The sequence below is a fragment of the Dryobates pubescens genome, chromosome 32 (assembly GCF_014839835.1).
Source record: "Dryobates pubescens isolate bDryPub1 chromosome 32, bDryPub1.pri, whole genome shotgun sequence".
Taxonomy (NCBI): domain Eukaryota; kingdom Metazoa; phylum Chordata; class Aves; order Piciformes; family Picidae; genus Dryobates; species Dryobates pubescens.
In genome coordinates, this window is record NC_071643.1 from 3,963,142 (window position 1) to 3,984,592 (window position 21,451).

Genomic DNA, 21,451 nt, shown 5'->3' on the forward strand with positions numbered 1-21,451 from the left:
GGGCTGAAAGCAAACGTCTAGGCGGGCCATTGGCCGGCGGAGTCGAGCCTGTGGTGAAGTGTGCGCTGCCGATAGGTCGGCGGCGCGCAGCGCGCGGGGGTGCCCCGTGCTCTTATTGGCTAGCCGCCGTGGCCGCCCTCCCCTTCACGTCTAATGGTGGCCGGGCCGTGCCGGGCGGCTGCGGCGCTACGGACCCCTCTGGAGAGCGTCGCTACCTCTGCCCGCGTCCCACCCCGGGCAGGCCTGGCCGCCGCGCCATGGCCCCCGGCTGGTTTGGCCGCCTCTTTCTTCTGCTCCTGTGCCTCTGCGGGGAGGCCGCCGCCGGGTGAGTGCGCCGAGCCGCGCCGCCGGGCCTGTGCCCCCCCACTCCCGCTGCCTCAGCTCCGGGCTTGCCTTCCCCCCTCCCCGCAGGCTCAGTGGCCGCGGCGCTGACGGGGCCCCGCTCCTTTTCCTCTCCTTTTCCGCCCCCACCAGGAGGGACTTCTACAAGATCCTGGGGGTGTCCCGCAGCGCCTCGATCAAGGACATCAAGAAGGCCTACCGGAAACTGGCGCTGCAGCTGCATCCTGACAGGAACCCCGACGACCCTCGGGCGCAGGAGAAGTTCCAGGACTTAGGGGCTGCCTACGAGGTGAGGCCGGAGGCCGCGGGTCTTCCCCCTGCCCTGTGCCCGTCCGTGGGCGCTGCTGAGCGGAGCACTAGCGGCGGTGCAGGGCAGGATGCAGCAAGGCTGACTGTGGCTGCTGGGGAAGGAGAGGGGTGAAGTTGTGCACTCCCTTGTAAGGAACTCGGAGACCCTTTAGTCCTTCCAGCGCTTCCCAAACTGTGAGGTGAGCAGGACTTTGTGATAAAACCTGCTGGCAGCACAAAGCTCCCTTTGGCCAACAGTTAGTGTTTCAAGGTTTCACCCTAGAACATTCAGGGGAACTAGAAAGGAGAGCTTTTAGGAACTCTTGCAGTCACAGAGTGGTTTGGGTTGGAAGGGAATCCAACCTCCCTGCCATGGGCAGGAGCACTTTCCACTAGACCAAGTTGCTCAAGACCTCATCCAACCAGGTCTTGAGCACCTCCAGGGAGGGGGCAGCCACAACCTCCCTGGGCAACCTGTTCCATTGTCTCCCCACCCTCACTGTCAAGAATTTCTTCTTAATCTCCAGTCTAAATCTATCCTCTTGTAGCTCAAAGCCATTGTCCCTTGTCCTGTCACTCCCAGCACTTGTCAAAAGCCCTTGCCCAGCTCTCATGTAGCACCTTCAGGTAGTGGAAAGCTGCTCTGGGGTCTCCCTGGAGCCTTCTCTTCTGCAGGTTTAACAGCTCTAACTCTCTCAGCTTGTCCCTATAAGGGAGGTGCTCCAGCCCCCTGATCATCTTCATGGCATGCTCTGGTCCCATAATGTAAAGACCATAATGTAAATTCCATTCTCCTCCTTTACCATATCCAGTTTCATACATCCTACCAAGTGAAAAAGAAAGGTAGAGAGGCCACTGGGTTAATTAGAGGCTTTTGTTAGGGACAATAGAAAACTATACCACCTTCAGGCAAGAGGAAATGGAAGGCAGCAAGCAAAAGTGATTTGGGCTTTGGTAATTGTTCTTTGAGGTGGAAGTTGTGTTGCATCAGCTGTAAGGACTGGCACAAGAGCAAGTGTCTGGCCTGGCTGTAAGGCTGAGCTGAGAGTTGATGAAAAGTCCTTGGCTTGCCTTTGAGAAGACATCAAGGTGGGGAAGATAGCTGTGGGTCACATGTGTGAGGATTCCTGTTGTTTCTGTGGTAATACCATAGAGCTGTTTGGGTTGGAAAAGCTCTCCAAGATCATCCAGTCCAACACCACCATGGCTATTAAACCATGTCCCCAGGTGCCATGCCCATACTTCAAGGGTGTGTGTCAGGAGGATGGGACCAGGTTTTGTTCAGTGCTACCCAGGGGCCAGGAGCTCCTTTAATTGAAGGGTCACTGGAACAGGCTGCCCAGGGAGGTGGTGGAGCCTCCATCTCGGGAGACATTCCAAACCCACCTGGATGTGTTTCTGTGTGACCTTCTCTAGGTGAACCTGGCTTGACAGGGAGACTCCACCACCTCTCTGGGCAGCCTGCTCCAGGACTCTGTCACCCTTAAATTCAAGAAGTTCCTCCTCATGTTTAGATGGAGCTTCTGATGTTCAGGTTTGTGCCCCTTACCTCTTGTTCTGTCACTGGGAACCACTGAACAAAGCCTGGTCCTACCCTCCTTGAAGGGTTGATCAGCACTGATGAGATTCTGACCCCCCCTACCCCCTACCTCAGGCTGCTCTTCTCCAGACCAAACAGCCTTAGTGCTCTTCAGCCTTTCCTCCTTTGGTTTGAGCAGACAGGAAGAGATTTTTTTCCCCCCTCCCCAAAGAAGGCAAATAAAACCAGAGCTGGGAATTTAAATGGGAAGACTATTCACAAATACATACAGAGAATATAAATGCCCAGCTTCATGTTCAGCCTCAGCCCAGTTCTCCAACCTGGGCTCACCACAACTTCAGTTAGGCCAAAACTCTCTCCCACAACCAGGCCTCAGTGCCCCTCCCATGCTAGGCTGAAACTGCCTAGCTAAAAATGAGCTTTGCCAAGGCTACAGAAAGGCCCCAAACCTCCCCCAGAGCACCAGAGGGGCAACAGCCTGTGTGTGCTGGGAGCTGAAAGGGAGGGAAAGGGCAGACCAGACAGTAATGCCCATTTGCATAGTGGGGGTGCAGGATGATGGGAGGGAAATAACAAAGATTACACTTTCCTTCTGTTCAGCTCCTTGCACTCTCTGCTACTCCTGGAGGAGCTGTTTTTACCTCTATGGTTCTTAAGCCTGTGACACCTCCTCACAGAGCTGTTCCAGGCCCTCAGCTTCTTTGTAGCCCTCTGCAAGTACCCTCCACAGCAAGTCCCTGTCCTTGAGCCAGGGAGCCCAACACTGGACACAATACTCCACCTGTGGCCTCAGCAGGGCAGAAGAGAGGGGAGGGAGAACCTCTCGACCTGCTGGCCACAGTTTTGCTGTATCCCAGGACTGTGGCTTATGAATTATTGATTGTAGAGGGAGAAACACATTCTCAGTGCTTGAAAAGCAGCTGAGGAGCAGGGCTGCTGTTGTGTGGTTTGGGTTTTTACTTCTGCTGTCAGCTTGTGCCTTGGACAGCAGCACTCTGAGCTGGGTTAGGAACTGGCTGGAGAGATGAGCCCAGAGAGTGGTGGTGAATGGTGCCACAGCCAGCTGGCAGCCAGGCACCAGTGGTGACCCCCAGGGATCAGTGCTGGGCCCCAGCCTGTTCAGTATCTTTATTGATGATCTGGAGTAGGGCATTGAGTCCATCATCAGTGAGTTTGCAGATGACACCAAGCTGGGGGCAGGAGTTGATCTGTTGGAGGGCAGGAGAGCTCTGCAGAGGGACCTTGCCAGGCTGGACAGATGGGCAGAGGCCAAGGGCAGGAGATTGAACACCTCCAAGTGCCAGGTTCTACACATTGGCCACAGCAACCCCAGGCAGAGCTACAGGCTGGGGGCAGAGTGGCTGAGGGCCACTGGTAGGCTGAACATAAGCCTGCAGTGTGCCCAGGTTGCTAGGAGGGCCAATGGCATCCTGGCCTGCATCAGAAATAATGTGGCCAGCAGGAGCAGGGAAGTCATTGTGCCCTGTACTCAGCACTGGTTAGGCCACACCTTGAGTCCTGTGTCCAGTTCTGGGCCCCTCAGTTTAAGAAGGACATTGAGACTCTTGAAAGTGTCCAGAGAAGGGCAGCAAGGCTGGGGAGAGGCCTTGAGCACAGCCCTGTGAGGAGAGGCTGAGGGAGCTGGGGTTGCTTAGCCTGGAGAAGAGGAGGCTCAGGGGAGACCTTCTTGCTCTCTACAACTCCCTGAAGGGAGGTTGTAGCCAGGTGGGGGTTGGTCTCTTCTTCCAGGCAACCAGCACCAGAACAAGAGGACACAGTCTAAAGCTGTGCCAGGGGAGGTTTAGGCTGGGTGTTAGGAAGAAGTTTTTCATATTAAGAGTGATTGGCCATTGGGATGTGCTGCCCAGGGAGGTGGTGGAGTCACCATCCCTGGAGGTGCTTAGGAAGAGACTGGATGGGGTGCTTGGTGCCATGGTTTAGTTGGTCAGATGGTGTTGGGTGATAGGTTGGACTCTGTGATCTCAAAGGTCTCTTCCAACCTGGTTAATTCTATTCTGTTCTTTGTGTCCTGCTCTGCAGGAACCCATTGGAATTGTTCCTTCTGATTCTTTCTTTGACCCTAAGATCAACTCAGTGTTTCTGTTCCCTGTGTTCCTCCTGCTGGTCTGATGAACTACCCCTGCTTTGGCTGGACTGAACTGAGGACAGTTTCACTTCCCCAGCCCAGTGCAGCAGGCAGGTTGTAGGCAGTGCTGGTGTCCAGCAGCAGCAGCAAGGTTCCTCTCCAGCCTCCTGCCACACCTCAGCTCAACTGTGGGTCATGGTCTTGTCTCTTGCCTGCCTTCTCCAGGTGCTGTCAGATGAGGAGAAAAGGAAGCAGTATGATGCCTATGGTGAGGAAGGACTGAAGGATGGCCACCAGAGCTCCCATGGAGACATCTTCTCACAGTAAGCACATCTTGCCACTTCAGGCTATTCTAGACCTGGAGGCTCTAGTTCTGTGCTGCTCTGTTTGAGGTGAGGCCCTGTGCCCAGTCAGGAGGCACTGCTCTGAAACAGCAGCTGAGAACTGAAAGTGGGCATTCCATGAGCAGTTCTCAGCTGTCTGTCTTGCATCAGTCCCTGCCTCAGGAGCAAAGAGCAGGAGCCAGTGATGGCTTTTGGCAGGGGGAGCTCACTTGGCAGGCTGCACTGCCAGCATGGGCAATGTGTAAGGTGCTGCAGCTGCAGCAGACAGGTAGGGAGCTCTCGTGTCATCTGGGCTGTGGTGGATGCTGCATCACAGATCACAGCTGGGGGCACTTTTCCTCTTGCAAAGCAATGCTGCAGTGACCCACACAGCATTTCAGAGCAGCTCTGCAATTTGATTTGTGAAGACCTGAAGGCACTTGGGTGCTGCTCAGGCAGAACCTGACTTTCTCTTTAAGGCCCCTTCATTTCTTTCTGCTAGGCACAAGCTTACTAAAGTTCCTGCAGCTGTTCTGCCATGGTTCTGGGTGAGACCTCACAGCCTGCTGCTCTCTTTAGAAGAGCAATATGTAGTCTTGCTGGGAAGATTTTTTTTCTTAGCCCTCCTGTTCTCCAGCTGCTGAAAACCAACTTGCTGGCATTGACTTGCAGTGCCAGAGATCACAGGATGGGTTGGGTTGGAAGGGATCTTAAAAAGGTCATCCAGTCTCAACCCCACTTCCCTGGGCAGAGTCACCTCCACCAGCCCAGGCTGCTCAAATCTTCATCCAAGCTGGCCTTGAACACCTCCAGGGAGGGGGCATCCATGACCTCCCTGGGCAAGCTGCTCCAGTGTCTCCCCACCCTCACTGCAAAGAATTTCTTCCTAATCTCAGGTCTAAATCTGCCCTCTTCCAGCTCAAAGCCATTGCCCCTTGTCCTGTCACTTGCAAGCCCTTGTCAAAGAGTCCCTCTTCAGCTTGTAGCCCCCCTCAGGTGTTGGGAGATGGAGAGCACTACACCTGGTGGTGGAGCAGCAGTGCAGCACAGAGAGGACTTCCCTTAGTGGTTAGGTGTTGGCATTAAGTCCTGCTCCCAAAGTCCTGTGCTTCAGCACAGCAAACTCTCCCCAAGTGCTCGCTTGCTTTGAAGGTCCTGCAGGAGCAAAAGGAGGTCTGGGAGTTTGCTGCGGTGCTTTGTGCCCTAAGGAGGGGGTCCCCTAAGGGGCATGGGGGGTTTGCCAAGCAGGCTGCCTTCATCAAAGCCTCCTTTGGTCAGAATGCCGTTGTGGACTAACTGCTGTGCTCTCCTCCAGCTTCTTTGGGGACTTTGGGTTCATGTTTGGAGGGAGCCCCCGGCAGCAGGACCGGAACATTCCCCGGGGCAGCGACATCATCGTGGACCTGGAGGTCACCCTGGAGGAGGTGTACTCGGGAAACTTTGTAGAGGTAAGTGTGCCTCAGGCTTGCCTCTTGGGCTCTGCAGTGTGTGCTCAGCTCTCAGATGCTCCACCTCGAGCTGCCTGGCCTGGCCACCGCTCTGAGTGGCCTCTCTGCCAAAGAATGGCACCGGCACAGATGATCTTTCTCTCGGTATTTGACAGTGAAGGATCTTGTGAATCACAGAATGGGTTGGGTGGGGAGGGACCTTCAAGGTAATGGAGTTCCAAAACCCCTGCCATGGGCAGGGACACCTCTCACCAGCCCAGCTTGCTCAAGGCCTCATCCAGCCTGGCTTCAAACACCTCCAGGGAGGGGACATTCACAACCTCTCTGGGCATCCTGTGCCAGTGTCTCACCACCTTCACTGTCAAGAATTTCTTCCTCATTTCCAGTCTCAATCTGCCCTCTTGCAGCTCAAAGCCATTGTCCCTTGTCCTGTCACCCCCAGCTGTTGTCAAAAGTCCCTCTCTGGCTTTCTTGTAGCCCTCTTCAGGTACTGGAAGGCTGCTCTAAGGTCTCCCTGGAGGCCTCTCTTCTCCAGGCTGAACCAAGCCCCAACTCTCTCAGCCTGTCCCCATAAGGGAGATTCTCCAGCCCTCTGATCATCCTTGTGGCCTTCTCTGGACCCTCTCCAACATTTCAATGTTGTTCTTGTGCTGGGGGCACCAGAACTGGAAGCAGTGCTGCCAGTGGGGGCTGAGCAGAGCAGAGGGGCAGAATCCCCTCCCTGTGCTGCTGCTCTCCCTGCTTTGGCTGCAGCCCAGCACACAGCTGCCTGCTGGGCTGCAAGTGACCAACTCCATGGGGAGTTTGCCACCAACTGACACCCCCAAGGCCCCCTCCTCAGCACTGCTCTCAAGCCACTCCTCACCCAGCCTGGGTTTGTGCTTGGGAGTGCCCCAACCCAGCTGCAGGACCTTGCACTTGGCCTTGTTGAACTGCCTGAGGTTGGCTTGTGCCCATCTCTCCAGCCTGTCCAAAGTCAAAACAATTGATTATTGAATATTCAAGGTGCTGGCTGTCCAAAGCTATTGAAGCTGTTGGCCTGTAGCTAAGTACAGGCACAATCCATTTATCCATCTTTGCCATCTGGCAGCTTCTCTCCAAGGGATGCTTGTGGTCACTCTAGCTCATCTATTGGCTGTCAGTCACCAGCTCTGGCTTCATTTTCTGCTCTAGCCCAACTGGAAGGGCTAGAAGTGGTCTGTCTAGAACTTAGAGCTGCCTTCCAATACCTGAAGGAATCCTCCAGGAAGGCTGCAGAAGGACTTTTCATGGGGGTGTCTAGAGACAGGACAAGGGGGAATGGTTTGAAGGTGAGAGAGAGAGTAGGGTTAGACTGGAGCTGAGGAAGTTCTTCAGTACAAGGTTGGTGGGTCCCTGGAACAGGCTGCCCAAGGAGGTTGTGGCTGCCTCCTCCCTGGAGGTGTTCAAGGCCATGTTGGGTGAGGCCTTGAGCAACCTGGGCTAGTGGGAGGTGATGGGGTCGGAACTAGATGATCTTCGAGGTCCCTTCCAACCAGACCCACTCTGTGATGATTCCATGGTGATAATGAACACCTCACTGCAATGCTCTGCAGACCACACTTGGCCAGTGTGTGCTGGCCTTTTGATTGGATTGCTGGGGTGGTTTTTTTCCCCTCAGCAGTCTCCATCTCTGGTGCTGCTGCTCCCTGCTGTTCTGCATCTTGGAGTTTGTGTTGAGTTGCTGCTGTGGAGCGTGCAGCCCCAAATAATCTTACCCATGGGAAGCTCTGTGACCAGAGTGTGAGGTCTTTCATCCTGGTGCTGCCTTTCCTGCTTGGGAGGATGTGCAGGAGCAAGAAAGGGGCTGGTAGCAGTGGTGTCAGGGAGAGCTCTTCTGGTATTTAATGTGTGCTCAGCAAGACCTCCAGGGGGCATGGACAGCATGATCTCTGGAGGTCCCTTCCGTCCCCTACCATTCTATGCAAGGTAAAAGCTGTCATCAGAATGTTTTGCTGGAGCTACTGTGGAGGCAGCAGGCACAGACTAACGACATCCAGAGCCTTGTGGGGACCCAGGAGTGCTGGTCTCAACCTCTTCCTCTTCCATGCAGGTTGTCAGGAACAAGCCAGTGGCAAGACAGGCACCTGGCAAACGGAAATGCAACTGCCGGCAGGAGATGAGGACCACCCAGCTGGGGCCTGGGCGCTTCCAGATGACTCAAGAGGTTGTTTGTGATGAGTGTCCAAATGTCAAGTGAGTTTATAAACTCTTCAGTGCTCTCTGGATGTTTACTCCAAACCTACCACTAGATGGATGAAGGTGCCTGTGCTACCAGCAAGCAAGATCTGAGGACCTGGGAGAAACCCAGCAGCAGCCTCCTCAGCTCCAAGGGCCCACTCATTATTCCTGCAGTAGATTAGCTGCAGAGCTTCCCAGCTTGCCTCTTATTTCCATGAACAGTCAGTTCCACAACTAAACCTGAATAAACAAAGGCAGGGAAGCCCACACTTTCCAGCTGGGAACACTTGGGCATGGAATGCTGTGTTACAGTCACACATCCAGATGCTGGCTGCACTTAGGAGCTGAGCTCTGCCCTTTCCCCTAGATGAGTATCAGCACACAAGAGCTACAGGGCTTGCCCTCCATTTGTAGATGTGAGCAAGGACAGTGTGTGCCCTAAGTTGTGGGGGGTGTTCTCCTTACCCCAGTAACCTGAGCAGGGGTTGAAAACTTGTTGGTTGCTTCCTCTTCCCCGTTGCAGGCTGGTGAACGAGGAGCGAACGCTAGAAGTGGAGATAGAGCCGGGCGTGAGGGACGGCATGGAGTATCCCTTCATTGGGGAAGGTATGGATGTGGGCACTGCCCTGCTGCTCAGCTTCACCCTGCTCCTTTGCCATCAGCACAGGATGGCTCAGGTTGGAAGGGACCTCAGAGATCATCTCCAATCCCCTGGCCATGGGCAGGGACCCCTCTGAACTAGGCTCGGATACTCGAGGCCTCATCCAACCTGGCCTTGAAGACTCCCAGGGAGGAGGCAGCCACAGCTCTGAGGTCCCCCTGGAGTCTTAACTTCTCCAGGCTGAACACCTCCAGCTCCCTCAGCCTGTCATAGAATCAATAAGGTTGGAAGAGACCTCAGAGATCATCAAGTCCAACCTGTCACCCATCACCTCATGACTACTAAACCATGGCACCAAGTGCCACATCCAGTCCCTGTTTGAACACCTCCAGGGGTGGTGACTCCACCACCTCCCTGGGCAGCACATTCCAACAGCTAACAACTCTCTCTGGGAAGAAACTTTCTCCTCACCTCCAGCCTAAACTTTCCCTGGTGCAGCTTGAGACTTTGTCCTCTTGTTCTGGTGCTGGCTGCCTGGGAGAAGAGACCAACCCCCTCCTGGCTACAACCTCCCTTCAGGTAGTTGTAGACAGCAATGAGGTCACCCCTGAGCCTCCTCTTCTCCAGGCAGAGCAACCCCAGCTCCCTCAGCCTCTCCTCACAGGGCTGTGCTCAAGGCCTCTCCCCAGCCTTGTTGCCCTTCTCTGGACACCTTCAAGTCTCTCAATGTCCTTCTTAAACTGAGGGGCCCAGAACTGGACACAGGACTCAAGGTGTGGCCTAACCAGTGCTGAGCACAGGGCAGAATGACCTCCCTGCTCCTGCTGGCCACACTGCTCCTGATGCAGGCCAGGATGCCATTGGCTCTCTTGGCTGCCTGGTCACACTGCTGGCTCATGTTCAACCAGCTGTCAACCAGTACCCCCAGGTCCCTTTCTGTCTGGATGCTCTCCAGCCAGTCCGACCCCAGCCTGCAGAGCTGCTCCAGCTCTTGGATCATCTTTGTGACCTCCTCTGGACTCTCTCCAACAGCTCTGTGTCCTCCTTCTGCTGGGGACACCAGAACTGGAGGCAGGACTGGAGGCTGGGTCTCACAAGGTGATGCAAGGCTGGTCTGCAGAGCAGTGAAAGGCCTCCAAGCCCTGCTTTGGGTGACTGGTCATCAGATGTGGTTTGAAGCTGAGAGGCTTTTGCATGCTGCTGAAGTCCAAGAGCAAACCTTGCTGAGTCTGAGTTCTGCTGCCTTGGCTGGGGCAGGGGGTGCACACACAACAAACATTCTAAATCTCCTGTTTCAAATAACTTTTGAGCAGGAGCATCTGTCCCAGGCTTGAGCATGTGAGGGAACCCCCACTGCCCAAGGAGCTGAAGTCCTTCAGGTGAAGAACAGGACTAAGGAAAGGTGTTTTCCAGAGCAGCAGAGAGGTGACACATCATTGAGGCAGTACTCACAGTCCTGGACTTTATAATAAGAGATACTTGAGCAGGGTTTAAGTCCTGTGAAGATCCCCTGGCTGCTTTTATGCCTTCCACATCTGAGCTTGCAAGTCTCTAGGGCTTAATGTGCTGTTTGCTTCCTAGACCCGGGGAAGGGACCTCAAAAATCATTCAGTTCCTAACCCCCTCTGCCATGGGCAGGGACACCCTCCACTGGACCAGGTTTCTCCAAGCCCAGCCCAGCCTGGCCTTGAGCCACCTGCAGGGAGGGGGTTTCCTGGGCTGTTCCTGGGCAGCTCCTTCAAAGAGCTTTGCTTTCTCTCACAGGTGAGCCCCACGTGGATGGGGAGCCAGGAGATCTGCGCTTCCGAATCAAAGTCCTGAAGTGAGTAACTGCCCCAGCTGCACCCTGCCTGCTTATGCAGTCATGCCTGGTTGGGCTTGGAGGGCACCCTAGGGATCAGCCAGCTCCAACCCCCTGCCATGGGCAGGGACACCTCCCACTAGAGCAAGTTGCTCCAGGCCTCATCCAACCTGGCCTCAAACACCTCCAGGCAGGAGGCATCCCCAGCCTCCCTGGGCAGCCTGTGCCAGTGTCTCCCCACCTTCACTCAAAAGAATTTCCTCCTCATCCCCACTCCAAATTTCCCCTCCTTCAGTTTCAAACTGTTACCCCTTCTCATCATTCCTCTAGGCCCCTGTAAGTACTGCAAGGCTGCTTTAAGTTCTCCTCAGGGACTTCTCTGTGGTGAGCAACCTGAACTCTCCCAGCCTGTCCTCAGAGGGGAGGTGCTCCAGCCCTCTGATCATCTTCATGGCCCTCTTCTGGATCTGACTGCACATCTCCCATGTCTTTCTTACACTGGGGACCCCAGAGCTAACACAGTACTCCAAGTGACATCTCAGGGGAGCAGAGCAGAGGGGGAGAATCCCCTCCCTCAGCACTTCTCTGGCTGCAGGCCAGGCTGTGAGTGGCTCTCTGGGCTGCCAGCACATGTTGCTGGCTCCCATTCAACAACACCCCCAAGTCCTCTGCAGGGCTGCTCTCAGTCCACTTAGAAAGGAGTCACTCAAAAGGAAGCACTCAGTGACTTCCTGAGCAGTGTTGCCTGCTTGGCAAGCTGTGCAGCTTGCCTTTCAGCTGTGGCACTCAGAGCTGTGCAGGGTGTTCAGCTCTGCTGATGCTGAGCAGCTGGATTTACCACTGGCTAGATCCTACTTTTATTTCTTTTGAACCAGAATTGTCAGGGTTGGAAGGGGACCTCAAGGCTCAGCCAGTTCCTACTCCCCTGCCATGGGCAGGGACACCTCACACTACAGCAGGTTGCTCACAGGCACAGCCAGCCTGGCTGCAAACACCTCCAGGCAGGAGGCTTCCACCACCTCCCTGGGCAACCTGTGCCAGGCTCTCACCACCCTCCTGGGGAAGAACTTCTTCCTAACATCCAATCTGAATCTCCCCACTTCTAGTTTTGCTCCAATTCCCCCCAGTCCTATCCCTCCCTGACACCCTCAAAAGTCCCTCCCCAGCTTTCTTGGAGTCTCCTTCAGATACTGGAAGGCCACAAGAAGGTCTCCTGGGAGCCTTCTCTTCTCCAGACTGAACAGCCCCAACTCCCTCAGTCTGTTCTCATAGGAGAGGAGCTCCAGCCCTCTGCTCATCCTTGTGGCCTTCTCTGGACACCTTCCAGCATCATAGAATTGTCAGGGTTGGAAGGGACCTCAAGGATCATCCAGTTCCAACCTCCCTGCCATGGGCAGGGACACCTCACCCTACAGCAGGTTGCTCACAGCCTGGCCTTCAAAACCTCCAGGGATGAGGCTTCCACCACCTCCCTGGGCAACCTGTGCCAGGCTCTCACCACCCTCATGAGGAAGACCTTCTTCCTTACATCCAACCTGAATCTCCCCACTTCTAGTTTTTCTCCAATTCCCCCCAGTCCTATCCCTCCCTGACAGCCTCAAAAGCCCCTCCCCAGCTTTCTTGTAGGCACTTTGAGATACTGGAAGGCCACAAGAAGGTCTCCTGGGAGCCTTCTCTTCTCCAGAGTGCCTCACAGTCTGGCATGCCTTTGGAGCTGCTGTGTGAATCACACAAGCTGCTCCTTTTTTCCACCAGCCACAGGAGCTCCCTGTTGTAAGGAAATGCCCTCCTAAGAAAAATTGTTGGGTGAGTCACAGCTTCTTGCCACACCTCACCACTCACTGCCCCAGAAATAGAAAGGTTGGAAGTGTTGTGTGCCCCACACAGGAAAGCAAAGCTCCCATTTCTTCAATTGTCCACTTCCTCTCAGATTTGAGAGTTCTCCTGAGTCCCCAGCTGAGAGGAGGAAGCTCAGGGACCTGGGAGGGGAGTAACTGCCCTGTCTCCTCTTTCCCCAGGCACCCAGTCTTTGAAAGGAGAGGAGATGACTTGTACACCAACGTGACAATCTCGCTGGTCGAGGCGCTGACAGGCTTTGAAATGGACATTGCCCACTTGGATGGGCACAAGGTGAGGCAGAGCTTTGCCTGAGGGTCACAGCATCCCAGAGTGCCAGCTGGCAAGGCTCACCTGCTCCAGCCTCTCTAGGTGATGGTGCAGCTACAGTGAGCTGGCCCAGCACCCTGGCAAGCTGAGTCTTCAAGCTGCCCAGTGGAGGAGACTTCCCTTGGGAGGTGGTTCCAGTGACTGACTGTGCTCATGGGGAAAGCTTTTTTTGCTGCAAGCCTCCTGTGCTGAGGCTTAGCCTTGCTTGAAGTCTGTGCAGCTGCTGGCTGTATCCAGCGTGCCCTCGGCCACAACCTTCCAGACCAACTCCAGTGGAGCCAGAGCAGGCCCTGGACAAGAGGTGCAGAGTGTGGGTCCGGACTGCAGGTTGTCCCAGCAGTTCCTGCATCTGCAGTGCTGGCAGGAGTCCTGCCTGGAGCATCAGTGCCTCTGGCAAGCAGTCAGCAGCAGCTGAAGGTGTTCGGTGGAGCGGAAAGGGCAGGCAGGGAGCAGCAGCAGCCCTCTGAACCGTCCTTTTGTCTGTAGGTTCACATTGCTCGAGATAAGATTACAAAGCCCGGGGCCAAGCTCTGGAAGAAAGGAGAAGGCCTCCCAAACTTTGACAACAACAACATCAAAGGCTCCCTGATCATCACCTTCGATGTGGAGTTCCCCAGGGAGCAGCTGACCGGCGAGCAGCGGGAAGGTGAGTGCGGAGCGGCCAGCCCGCGGCTCAGCACAAGCTGCCGCAGCCCCACCGGCGGCCAGGAGAAGCTCTTCTTGCCCCCCTGCCCCTTGTGCAGCGTGGCACAGCTGGTGCTGCCCTGTGCTTTCACTCCCATTGCCCTGTGAAGAGAGGGAGCTTGGCTGCTGCAGGGGCTGGGCCGGACTGGGCTGTGGCACCGCTGGCGTGCGGCACTTGGCCGGCCTGCGGGAGCTGGGCTCTGTAGCTGGCTGTGTCTGAGCTGAGACTCCCTGCTCTGGGCTCTGGCTGCTTTGCCTCTGCTAGAATGGCATCACAGGCAGCTTTCCAACCCCTGCTGCTGCTTTCACAGAGGCAAGACTTGTGTAAAGTCCCAGCCAGCATGGGTTTAGCAAGGGCAGGTCCTGCCTCTCCAACCTGATCTCCTTCTATGCCCAGGGGACTGCCTGGTGGATGTGGGGCAGGCTGTGGATGTGGTCTGCCTGGACTGCAGCAAGGCCTTTGACACCGTCCCCCACAGCAAACTGCTGGCCAAGCTGTCAGCCCCTGGCTGGGACAGCAGCTCTCTGAGCTGGGCTAGGAACTGGCTGGAGGCTGAGCCCAGAGAGTGGTGGTGAATGGTGCCACAGCCAGCTGGCAGCCAGGCACCAGTGGTGTGCCCCAGGGATCAGTGCTGGGCCCCAGCCTCTTTAACATCTTCACTGATGATCTGGATGAGGGCATTGAGTCAGGCATCAGCAAGTTTGCAGATGACAGCAAGCTGGGAGCAGATGTTGGTCAGTTAGAGGGCAGAAGGGCTCTGCAGAGGGACCTTGACCAACTGGACAGATGGGCAGAGGCCAATGGGATGGCATTCAACAAGTCCCAGTGCCAGGGGCTGCACTTTGGCCACGGCAACCCCAGGCAGAGCTACAGGCTGGGGTCAGAGTGGCTGAGGGACCTGGGGGTGATGATTGACAGCTGCCTAAACATGAGCCAGCAGTGTGCCCAGGTGGCCAAGAGGGCCAATGGCATCCTGGCCTGTATCAGGAATAGTGTGGCCAGCAGGAGCAGGGAGCAGGGAGGTCATTGTGCCCCTGGACTCTGCATTGGTTAGGCCACACCTTGAGTCCTGTGTCCAGTTCTGGGCCCCTCAGTTTAAGAAGGACATTGAGAGACTTGAAGGTGTCCAGAGAAGGGCAACGAGGCTGGGGAGGGGTCTGGAGCACAGCCCTGTGAGGAGAGGCTGAGGGAGCTGGGGTTGCTTAGCCTGCAGAAGAGGAGGCTCAGGGGAGATCTCATTGCTCTCTCCAACTCCCTGAAGGGAGGTTGTAGCCAGGTGGGGGTTGGTCTCTTCTCCCAGGCAACCAGCACCAGAACAAGAGGCCACAGTCTCAAGCTGCACCAGGGGAGGTTTAGGCTGAAGGTGAGGAGAAAGTTCTTCACAGAAGCCTCTGGTTATCAACATTGCTCTCACACCTTTACCAATGTCAGAGATTCATAGAATGGGCTGGCTTGGAAGGGGCTTTAAAGACCATCCAGTCCCAACCCCCTGCCATGGGCAGGGACACCTCCCACCAGCCCAGCTTGCTCAAGGCCTGGCTTTGAACACCTCCAGGGAGGGGGCATCCACAGCCTCCCTGGAGCAACCTGTGCCAGTGTCTCACCACCCTCACTGTCAAGAATTTCTTCCTCATCTCCAGTCTCAATCTGCCCTCTTCCAGCTCAAAGCCATTGCCTCTCCTCCTGTCACTCCCAGCCCTTGCCAAAAGTGCCTCTCCAGCTTTCTTGCAGCCCCCTTCAGGTACTGGAAGGCTGCTCTGAAGTCTCCCTGGAGCCTTCTCTTCTCCAGGCTGAGCAGCCCTAGCTGGGCACACAGAGGTGGTGGTGCTGCTGTGAATGTGTTTAGGCATGGAGGGTCTGCAAGCATCCTGCTCCCTCCCAAGGCAGTGCCACACTGTTCTGGGGGAGGGGCAGGGGAGGCAGATCTGCATTGCTGTGCCCCAGGACCTCTCCCAGTGCCTGCAGGAGCTGGGTGAGGGGTGAGGTCTGGCCAGGCTGTGTGGCAGCAGGTCAGGGTACACTTCCAAAGAGTGTGGGCTTCAGAGTTCAAAACATCCCCTTCTGTTCTTATTCTTGGCACTGGCCCTAACTTCTTATCTCCTCCACATGTACAGCTGCTGGGGCTGTCAGGACATGCTCAGGGAGGATCACTGTGGGCACTGTAACCTTTAGAGGCAGATCAGCAATGTTTGCCTTCCTGTGACATCAGGGAATGTGTTGCCTGTTTCTCAGAGGTGCCTTTCTCCCTGCCTTGCCTCCTGTCCTCCTCTGCTGCTGCTTCTTTGCTGCCTGCTCTGCAGCCTGGGATCCCCTGCTCTAACTCTGCTGTGCCCAGAGCTCAGGAGCAGGGAGCAAAGAGCCCAGGTTGTCCTGTCACCTCTTTGTGCTCTCAGAAGAGTCTGGAAGCTGCCTCTGGTGAACAGTGCCTGAGGTGCAGGAGCACCAAAGGTCAGGATTCCTGGTGGAACCTGATGAGTGATCAAACATGCACTCTGAGGGTGTCCTTCAGGCCAGAGGAGCTGCCCTGAGCTGGCCAGCAGGGAGCAAGGTTTGGGATTGGTGCTAAGCCCACTTGCTTTCAGGGTTGCTGAGCACACCTCTCTCCTGCTGTGTCCTTCCTTTCCAGGAATGCACATCGAGGAGCCACATCCTCCAGGAAGTGGCTCTGAGCCTCCTTTGGCTGTGGAGGGGAAGTGACCTTGCCTTGCACTCCCTGGGAGAATGCCCTGCCTAGCAGCTTGAGTACAGGGGCTGGCCTGCCCTGCTGCTGAGGACACTTCTGAGTGTAGGAAAGAAGTCAGAACCCCTGCCCAGGGAGCAGGAAGCACTGTGTCTGCCTGGCAGAGGGCTGCCCTGATCCCACTTGCCCCTGCACAGACACTTTCCCAGGACTTTAGCAGAGCTGGTGTGACCCTTGGGCATTGTGGGGTGTAGCAAGAAAAGTGTGGCCAGCAGGTCAAGAGAGGTTCTCCTCCCCCTGTCCTATGCTCTTGTGAGGCCACAGCTGGACTCCTGTGTCCAGTTCTGGGCTCCCTGGTTCAAGGACAGGAACTTGCTGTGGAGGGGACAGCAAAGGGCCACAGAGATGCTGAGGGCACTGGAACAGCTCTGTGAGGAGGCAAGGCTGAGAGAATTGGGGCTGTTGAGCCTGGAGAAGAGCAGCCTGAGGGGGGATCTCATCAATGATCAGCACTTCAGGGGTGGCTGTCAGGAGGATGGGACCAGGCTCTGCTCAGTGGTGCCCAGTGGCAGGGCAAGGGGTAAGGAGCACACACTTGGACATCAGAAGTTCCATGCAGACATGAGGAGGAAATTCCTTACTTTAAGGGTGAGAGAGCCCTGAAGCAGGCTGCCCAGAGAGGTGGTGGAGTCTCCATCTGTGGAGACATTTCAGACCCACCTGGATGTGTTCCTGTGTGACCACCTCCTGCCTTGGCAGGGGATTGGGACTGGTTGACCTGCAGAGGTCCCTTCCAGTCCCTACCTTTCTGTGCTTCTGCATCAAGCACTTGCAGCCAGAGTGACAAGCAGGACAAGGTTTGCAGGGGCATCCACTCTTGTGGGTGGGCTTCCAAAAGGACCTGAATGCTGAAAGCTTGGGGTTTGGTTGCTTGATTCCCTTTCTGATCCTCCATCTCCATGCCTCACTTGAAGCTAGCAGCTGTGGTGATGTTCTCTGACCTGCTGTGCAGGTTAGAGAAGGAAATTCCTCACACACAGAGAGATTGGCCATGGGAATGTGCTGCCCAGGGAGGTGGTGGGGTCACCAGCACTGGAGATGTGTAAGAAGAGCCTGGCTGGGGTGCTTGGTGCCATGGTTTGCTTGATCAGATGGTGTTAGGTGATAGGTTGGATCTCAAAGGTCTCTTCCAACCTGGTGCATTCTGATGTGGCCAGAATGAGACCACAGCTCTGGCTGCAGTGGAGCAACAGGGCAAGCTGGGCTGAGCCAGGCCTGCCTGCTGCCCTGTTGAGGTGCAAGCCAGGTGTTTGTAGGCTTTGTTGCAAGCCCAGAGCTGCCTTGGGGACAGCCAAGAGCAGAACTGCAGCCCTGCAGCCCAGTTTGGTTTGGCAGCTCCCCGGGGGTGGGGAGCCTTCCTCTCTGTTGTGGGGCCTGACAGATCTGCCTCAGGCTGAGAGCTTTCTGCTGCTGGTCAGAGCAGAGATGCAGCCTTGCCCTGGGGCCTGACTTCAGGGAGGGAATCCCCTCTGCTTATCTCTGGACAAACAGTGACACATCTACTCCTGCACTTGGCTTCCTCCCTCTTGTGTGGGCTTGTCCTTTAAGTAGCAGTGAAGGACTGGCCAGAGTGTGTCAGCTGCAGTTAGCTGAGTGAGTTCTGGTTGGTTGGCTTGAGTCACTCTTCTCTTGGCCTGCTCTGGCAGCAGTTTGACACTCAGAGTGTGTCAGAGCTTTTATGAATGGCCTTCCAGGGCTGGGGAAGGTGGCATCTGTGGAGTCATCCAGACTCCTGTGTGGTGGAACTGGCTTTCAAAATGCCTAAGGGCTTGCAGGCCTTCAGCAGGATAAAGGCCACAGATAAGAAGCTGCTCCTCTGGAGGCTTGCAAAACCCACCTGGATGCATTCCTGTGTGGACTACCCTGAGTGATCCTGCTTGGGCAGGGGGCTTGCACTGGGTGATCTCTGGAGGCCCCTCCCAACCTCTTAACGTTCTGTGATTCTGATTCTCTCTCTTCCATGCCCTCAGGCACCACTCCTAGTGGCCAGCAGTGTCCCCAGGCACTGCATACCAGTGTGCAGACCTCTGCTCTCCAATCACTCATGTGGCTCTCTGCAGCTGGCAAGTCCAGAGGTCTTGAGGTCTCTTCCAACCTTATTGATTCTATGACTCAAGTGTAGCCCTCCTGAGCTGGCTGCCAGCAGATTCCTCTGGGGTTGTAGGGGGGACCTGAGGGGATGAGCTTGAGGAATTTGCCTGGAAATGCTCAGGAAGCTCTTCAGTAGCTGCAGTTTTACTTGAGATGGTAAAGTTGTTCTCAGCTTCAAGAGCAAAGCAGCTCTGGAGTCAGCTTTGTCCCTTGCAGAGCTGTGAGGAGCTCGAGGGGGGTGCTCTGGGCTTGGCATTGGCAGCACAGGAGCCTTTATCCCTGGGTCCCACTGGCCTGGTGTTGGTCAGGAGTGCATGAGAGCACTGGGACAGCATCACTAACCTTGGTCCTTACTTCTTGTAGGGATGCTGAAGGAGCAGGAGAGCTGCTGTCCCCCCTAGGGCTTTGGGGGTGATGTTTCAGGGGTTTGAATCCTAGAATAGTTTTGGTTGGAAAAGACCTTCAAGATCAGCAAGTCCAACCTGTCACCCAGCACCTCATGACTAAACCATGGCTCCAAGTGCCACATTCAATCCCCTCTTGAACTCCTCCAGGGATGGGGACTCCACCACCTCCCTGGGCAGCACATTCCAATGGCTAACAACTCTCTCTGGGAAGAACTTTCTCCTCACCTCCAGCCTAAACCTCCCCTGGTGCAGCTTGAGACTGTGTCCTCTTGTTCTGGTGCTGGGTGCCTGGGAGAAGAGACCAACCCCCACCTGGCTACAACCTCCCTTCAGGGAGTTGCAGAGAGCAAGAAGGTCTCCCCTGAGCCTCCTCTCCTCCAGGCTAAGCAACCCCAGCTCCCTCAGCCTCTCCTCACAGGGCTGTGCTCCAGACCCCTCCCCAGCCTTGTTGCCCTTCTCTGGACACATTCAAGTGTCTCAATGTCCTTCTTCACAGTATCACTAAGGTTGGAAAAGACCTCAAAGATCATCAAGTCCAACCTGGCACCACAGACCTCATGGCTAGACCATGGCACCAAGTGCCACATCCAATCCCCTCTTGAACACCTCCAGGGATGGGGACTCCCCCACCTCCCTGGGCAGCACATTCAACCCTTCTGACTCTCTTGTTTCGTTCTGTTGCCCCTCTGCTCTGTGCTCTCCTGCCCTCCCTTGCCCCCCTCTGCTCTGTGCTCTCCTGCCCTCCCTTGGCCCCCTCTGCTCTGTGCTCTCCTGCCCTCCCTTGCCCCCCTCTGCTCTGTGCTCTCCTGCCCTCCCTTGCCCCCCTCTGCTCTGTGCTCTCCTGCCCTCCCTTGCCCCCTCTGCTCTGTGCTCTCCTGCCCTCCCTTGGCCCCCTCTGCTCTGTGCTCTCCTGCCCTCCCTTGGCCCCTCTGCTCTGTGCTCTCTTGCCCTCCCTTGCCCCCCTCTGCTCTGTGCTCTCCTGCCCTCCCTTGCCCCCCTCTGCTCTGTGCTCTCCTGCCCTCCCTTGCCCCCCTCTGCTCTGTGCTCTCCTGCCCTCCCTTGCCCCCCTCTGCTCTGTGCTCTCCTGCCCTCCCTTGGCCCCCTCTGCTCTGTGCTCTCCTGCCCTCCCTTGCCCCCCTCTGTTCTGTGCTCTCCTGCCCTCCCTTGCCCCCCTCTGCTCTGTGCTCTCCTGCCCTCCCTTGCCCCCTCTGCTCTGTGCTCTCCTGCCCTCCCTTGCCCCCTCTGCTCTGTGCTCTCCTGCCCTCCCTTGCCCCCTCTGCTCTGTGCTCTCCTGCCCTCCCTTGCCCCCTCTGCTCTGTGCTCTCCTGCCCTCCCTTGGCCCCTCTGCTCTGTGCTCTCCTGCCCTCCCTTGCCCCCCTCTGCTCTGTGCTCTCCTGCCCTCCCTTGGCCCCTCTGCTCTGTGCTCTCCTGCCCTCCCTTGCCCCCCTCTGCTCTGTGCTCTCCTGCCCTCCCTTGCCCCCTCTGCTCTGTGCTCTCCTGCCCTCCCTTGGCCCCCTCTGCTCTGTGCTCTCCTGCCCTCCCTTGCCCCCCTCTGCTCTGTGCTCTCCTGCTCGCCCTTGCCCCCTCTGCTCTGTGCTCTCCTGCCCTCCCTTGGCCCCCTCTGCTCTGTGCTCTCCTGCCCTCCCTTGGCCCCCTCTGCTCTGTGCTCTCCTGCCCTCCCTTGGCCCCTCTGCTCTGTGCTCTCCTGCCCTCCCTTGCCCCCTCTGCTCTGTGCTCTCCTGCCCTCCCTTGGCCCCCTCTGCTCTGTGCTCTCCTGCCCTCCCTTGCCCCCCTCTGCTCTGTGCTCTCCTGCCCTCCCTTGCCCCCTCTGCTCTGTGCTCTCCTGCCCTCCCTTGGCCCCTCTGCTCTGTGCTCTCCTGCCCTCCCTTGCCCCCCTCTGCTCTGTGCTCTCCTGCCCTCCCTTGGCCCCCTCTGCTCTGTGCTCTCCTGCCCTCCCTTGGCCCCCTCTGCTCTGTGCTCTCCTGCCCTCCCTTGGCCCCCTCTGCTCTGTGCTCTCCTGCCCTCCCTTGCCCCCCTCTGCTCTGTGCTCTCCTGCCCTCCCTTGGCCCCCTCTGCTCTGTGCTCTCCTGCCCTCCCTTGCCCCCCTCTGCTCTGTGCTCTCCTGCCCTCCCTTGCCCCCCTCTGCTCTGTGCTCTCCTGCCCTCCCTTGGCCCCCTCTGCTCTGTGCTCTCCTGCTCGCCCTTGCCCCCTCTGCCCGCCCTTCCCCTCCCTTGCCCTCCCTTGCCCTCCCTTTCCCCCCTTGCCCTCCCCTGGCCCCCTGGTGCCCTGCAGTAACGTGTGGTTCGCTCTGTGCCGCAGGTCTGAAGCAGCTGCTGCGGCAGGGCCCGGTGCAGAAGGTGTACAACGGCCTGCAGGGCTACTGACGGGCGGCCCCGATGGGACTCGAGTGAAACAAGGAGAAGCTCGTGTGGTTCAAGTCTTTTCTTTTTTCCTTTGTCTCCTGCCCACTGGAGAGTGGAAAAAGAGGGGGGTGGGGGGGTGGGGGGGGTGTCCATGGGTTGAGGGGTCTCCAGTTTTCCCTTTAGTTGTTCCTTTGTCGACGGTGGAAAGGCTCCGAGCTGGGGGACGCTCAGCCCTTCTTGGGCCATAACTTGGTGCTGCCTCTCGTGTTCCAGGCCCTGGAACAACCAAGAAGACTCCTTGAGCAGGGACAAAAAAACAACCAAACACCAAAAAGCTGGCAAAAAAACCCCCAACCCAACCCCCCCCCAGG

General features: G+C 56.7%; 1 protein-coding gene across 1 annotated transcript; it reads left to right on the forward strand.

The window, feature by feature from the left end:
- Nucleotides 1–191: 191 nt before the first annotated feature.
- DNAJB11 (DnaJ heat shock protein family (Hsp40) member B11) lies at nt 192–21,110 on the forward strand. The gene is made up of 10 exons (XM_054175584.1): nt 192–325; nt 475–631; nt 4,482–4,579; nt 5,895–6,027; nt 8,099–8,241; nt 8,750–8,832; nt 10,592–10,649; nt 12,647–12,758; nt 13,281–13,440; nt 21,037–21,110. Exons 1-10 carry the CDS (start codon nt 258–260, stop codon nt 21,099–21,101), a joined length of 1,077 nt encoding a protein of 358 aa, XP_054031559.1. The 5' UTR covers nt 192–257; the 3' UTR covers nt 21,102–21,110.
- The last annotated feature ends 341 nt before the right edge of the window (nt 21,111–21,451 follow it).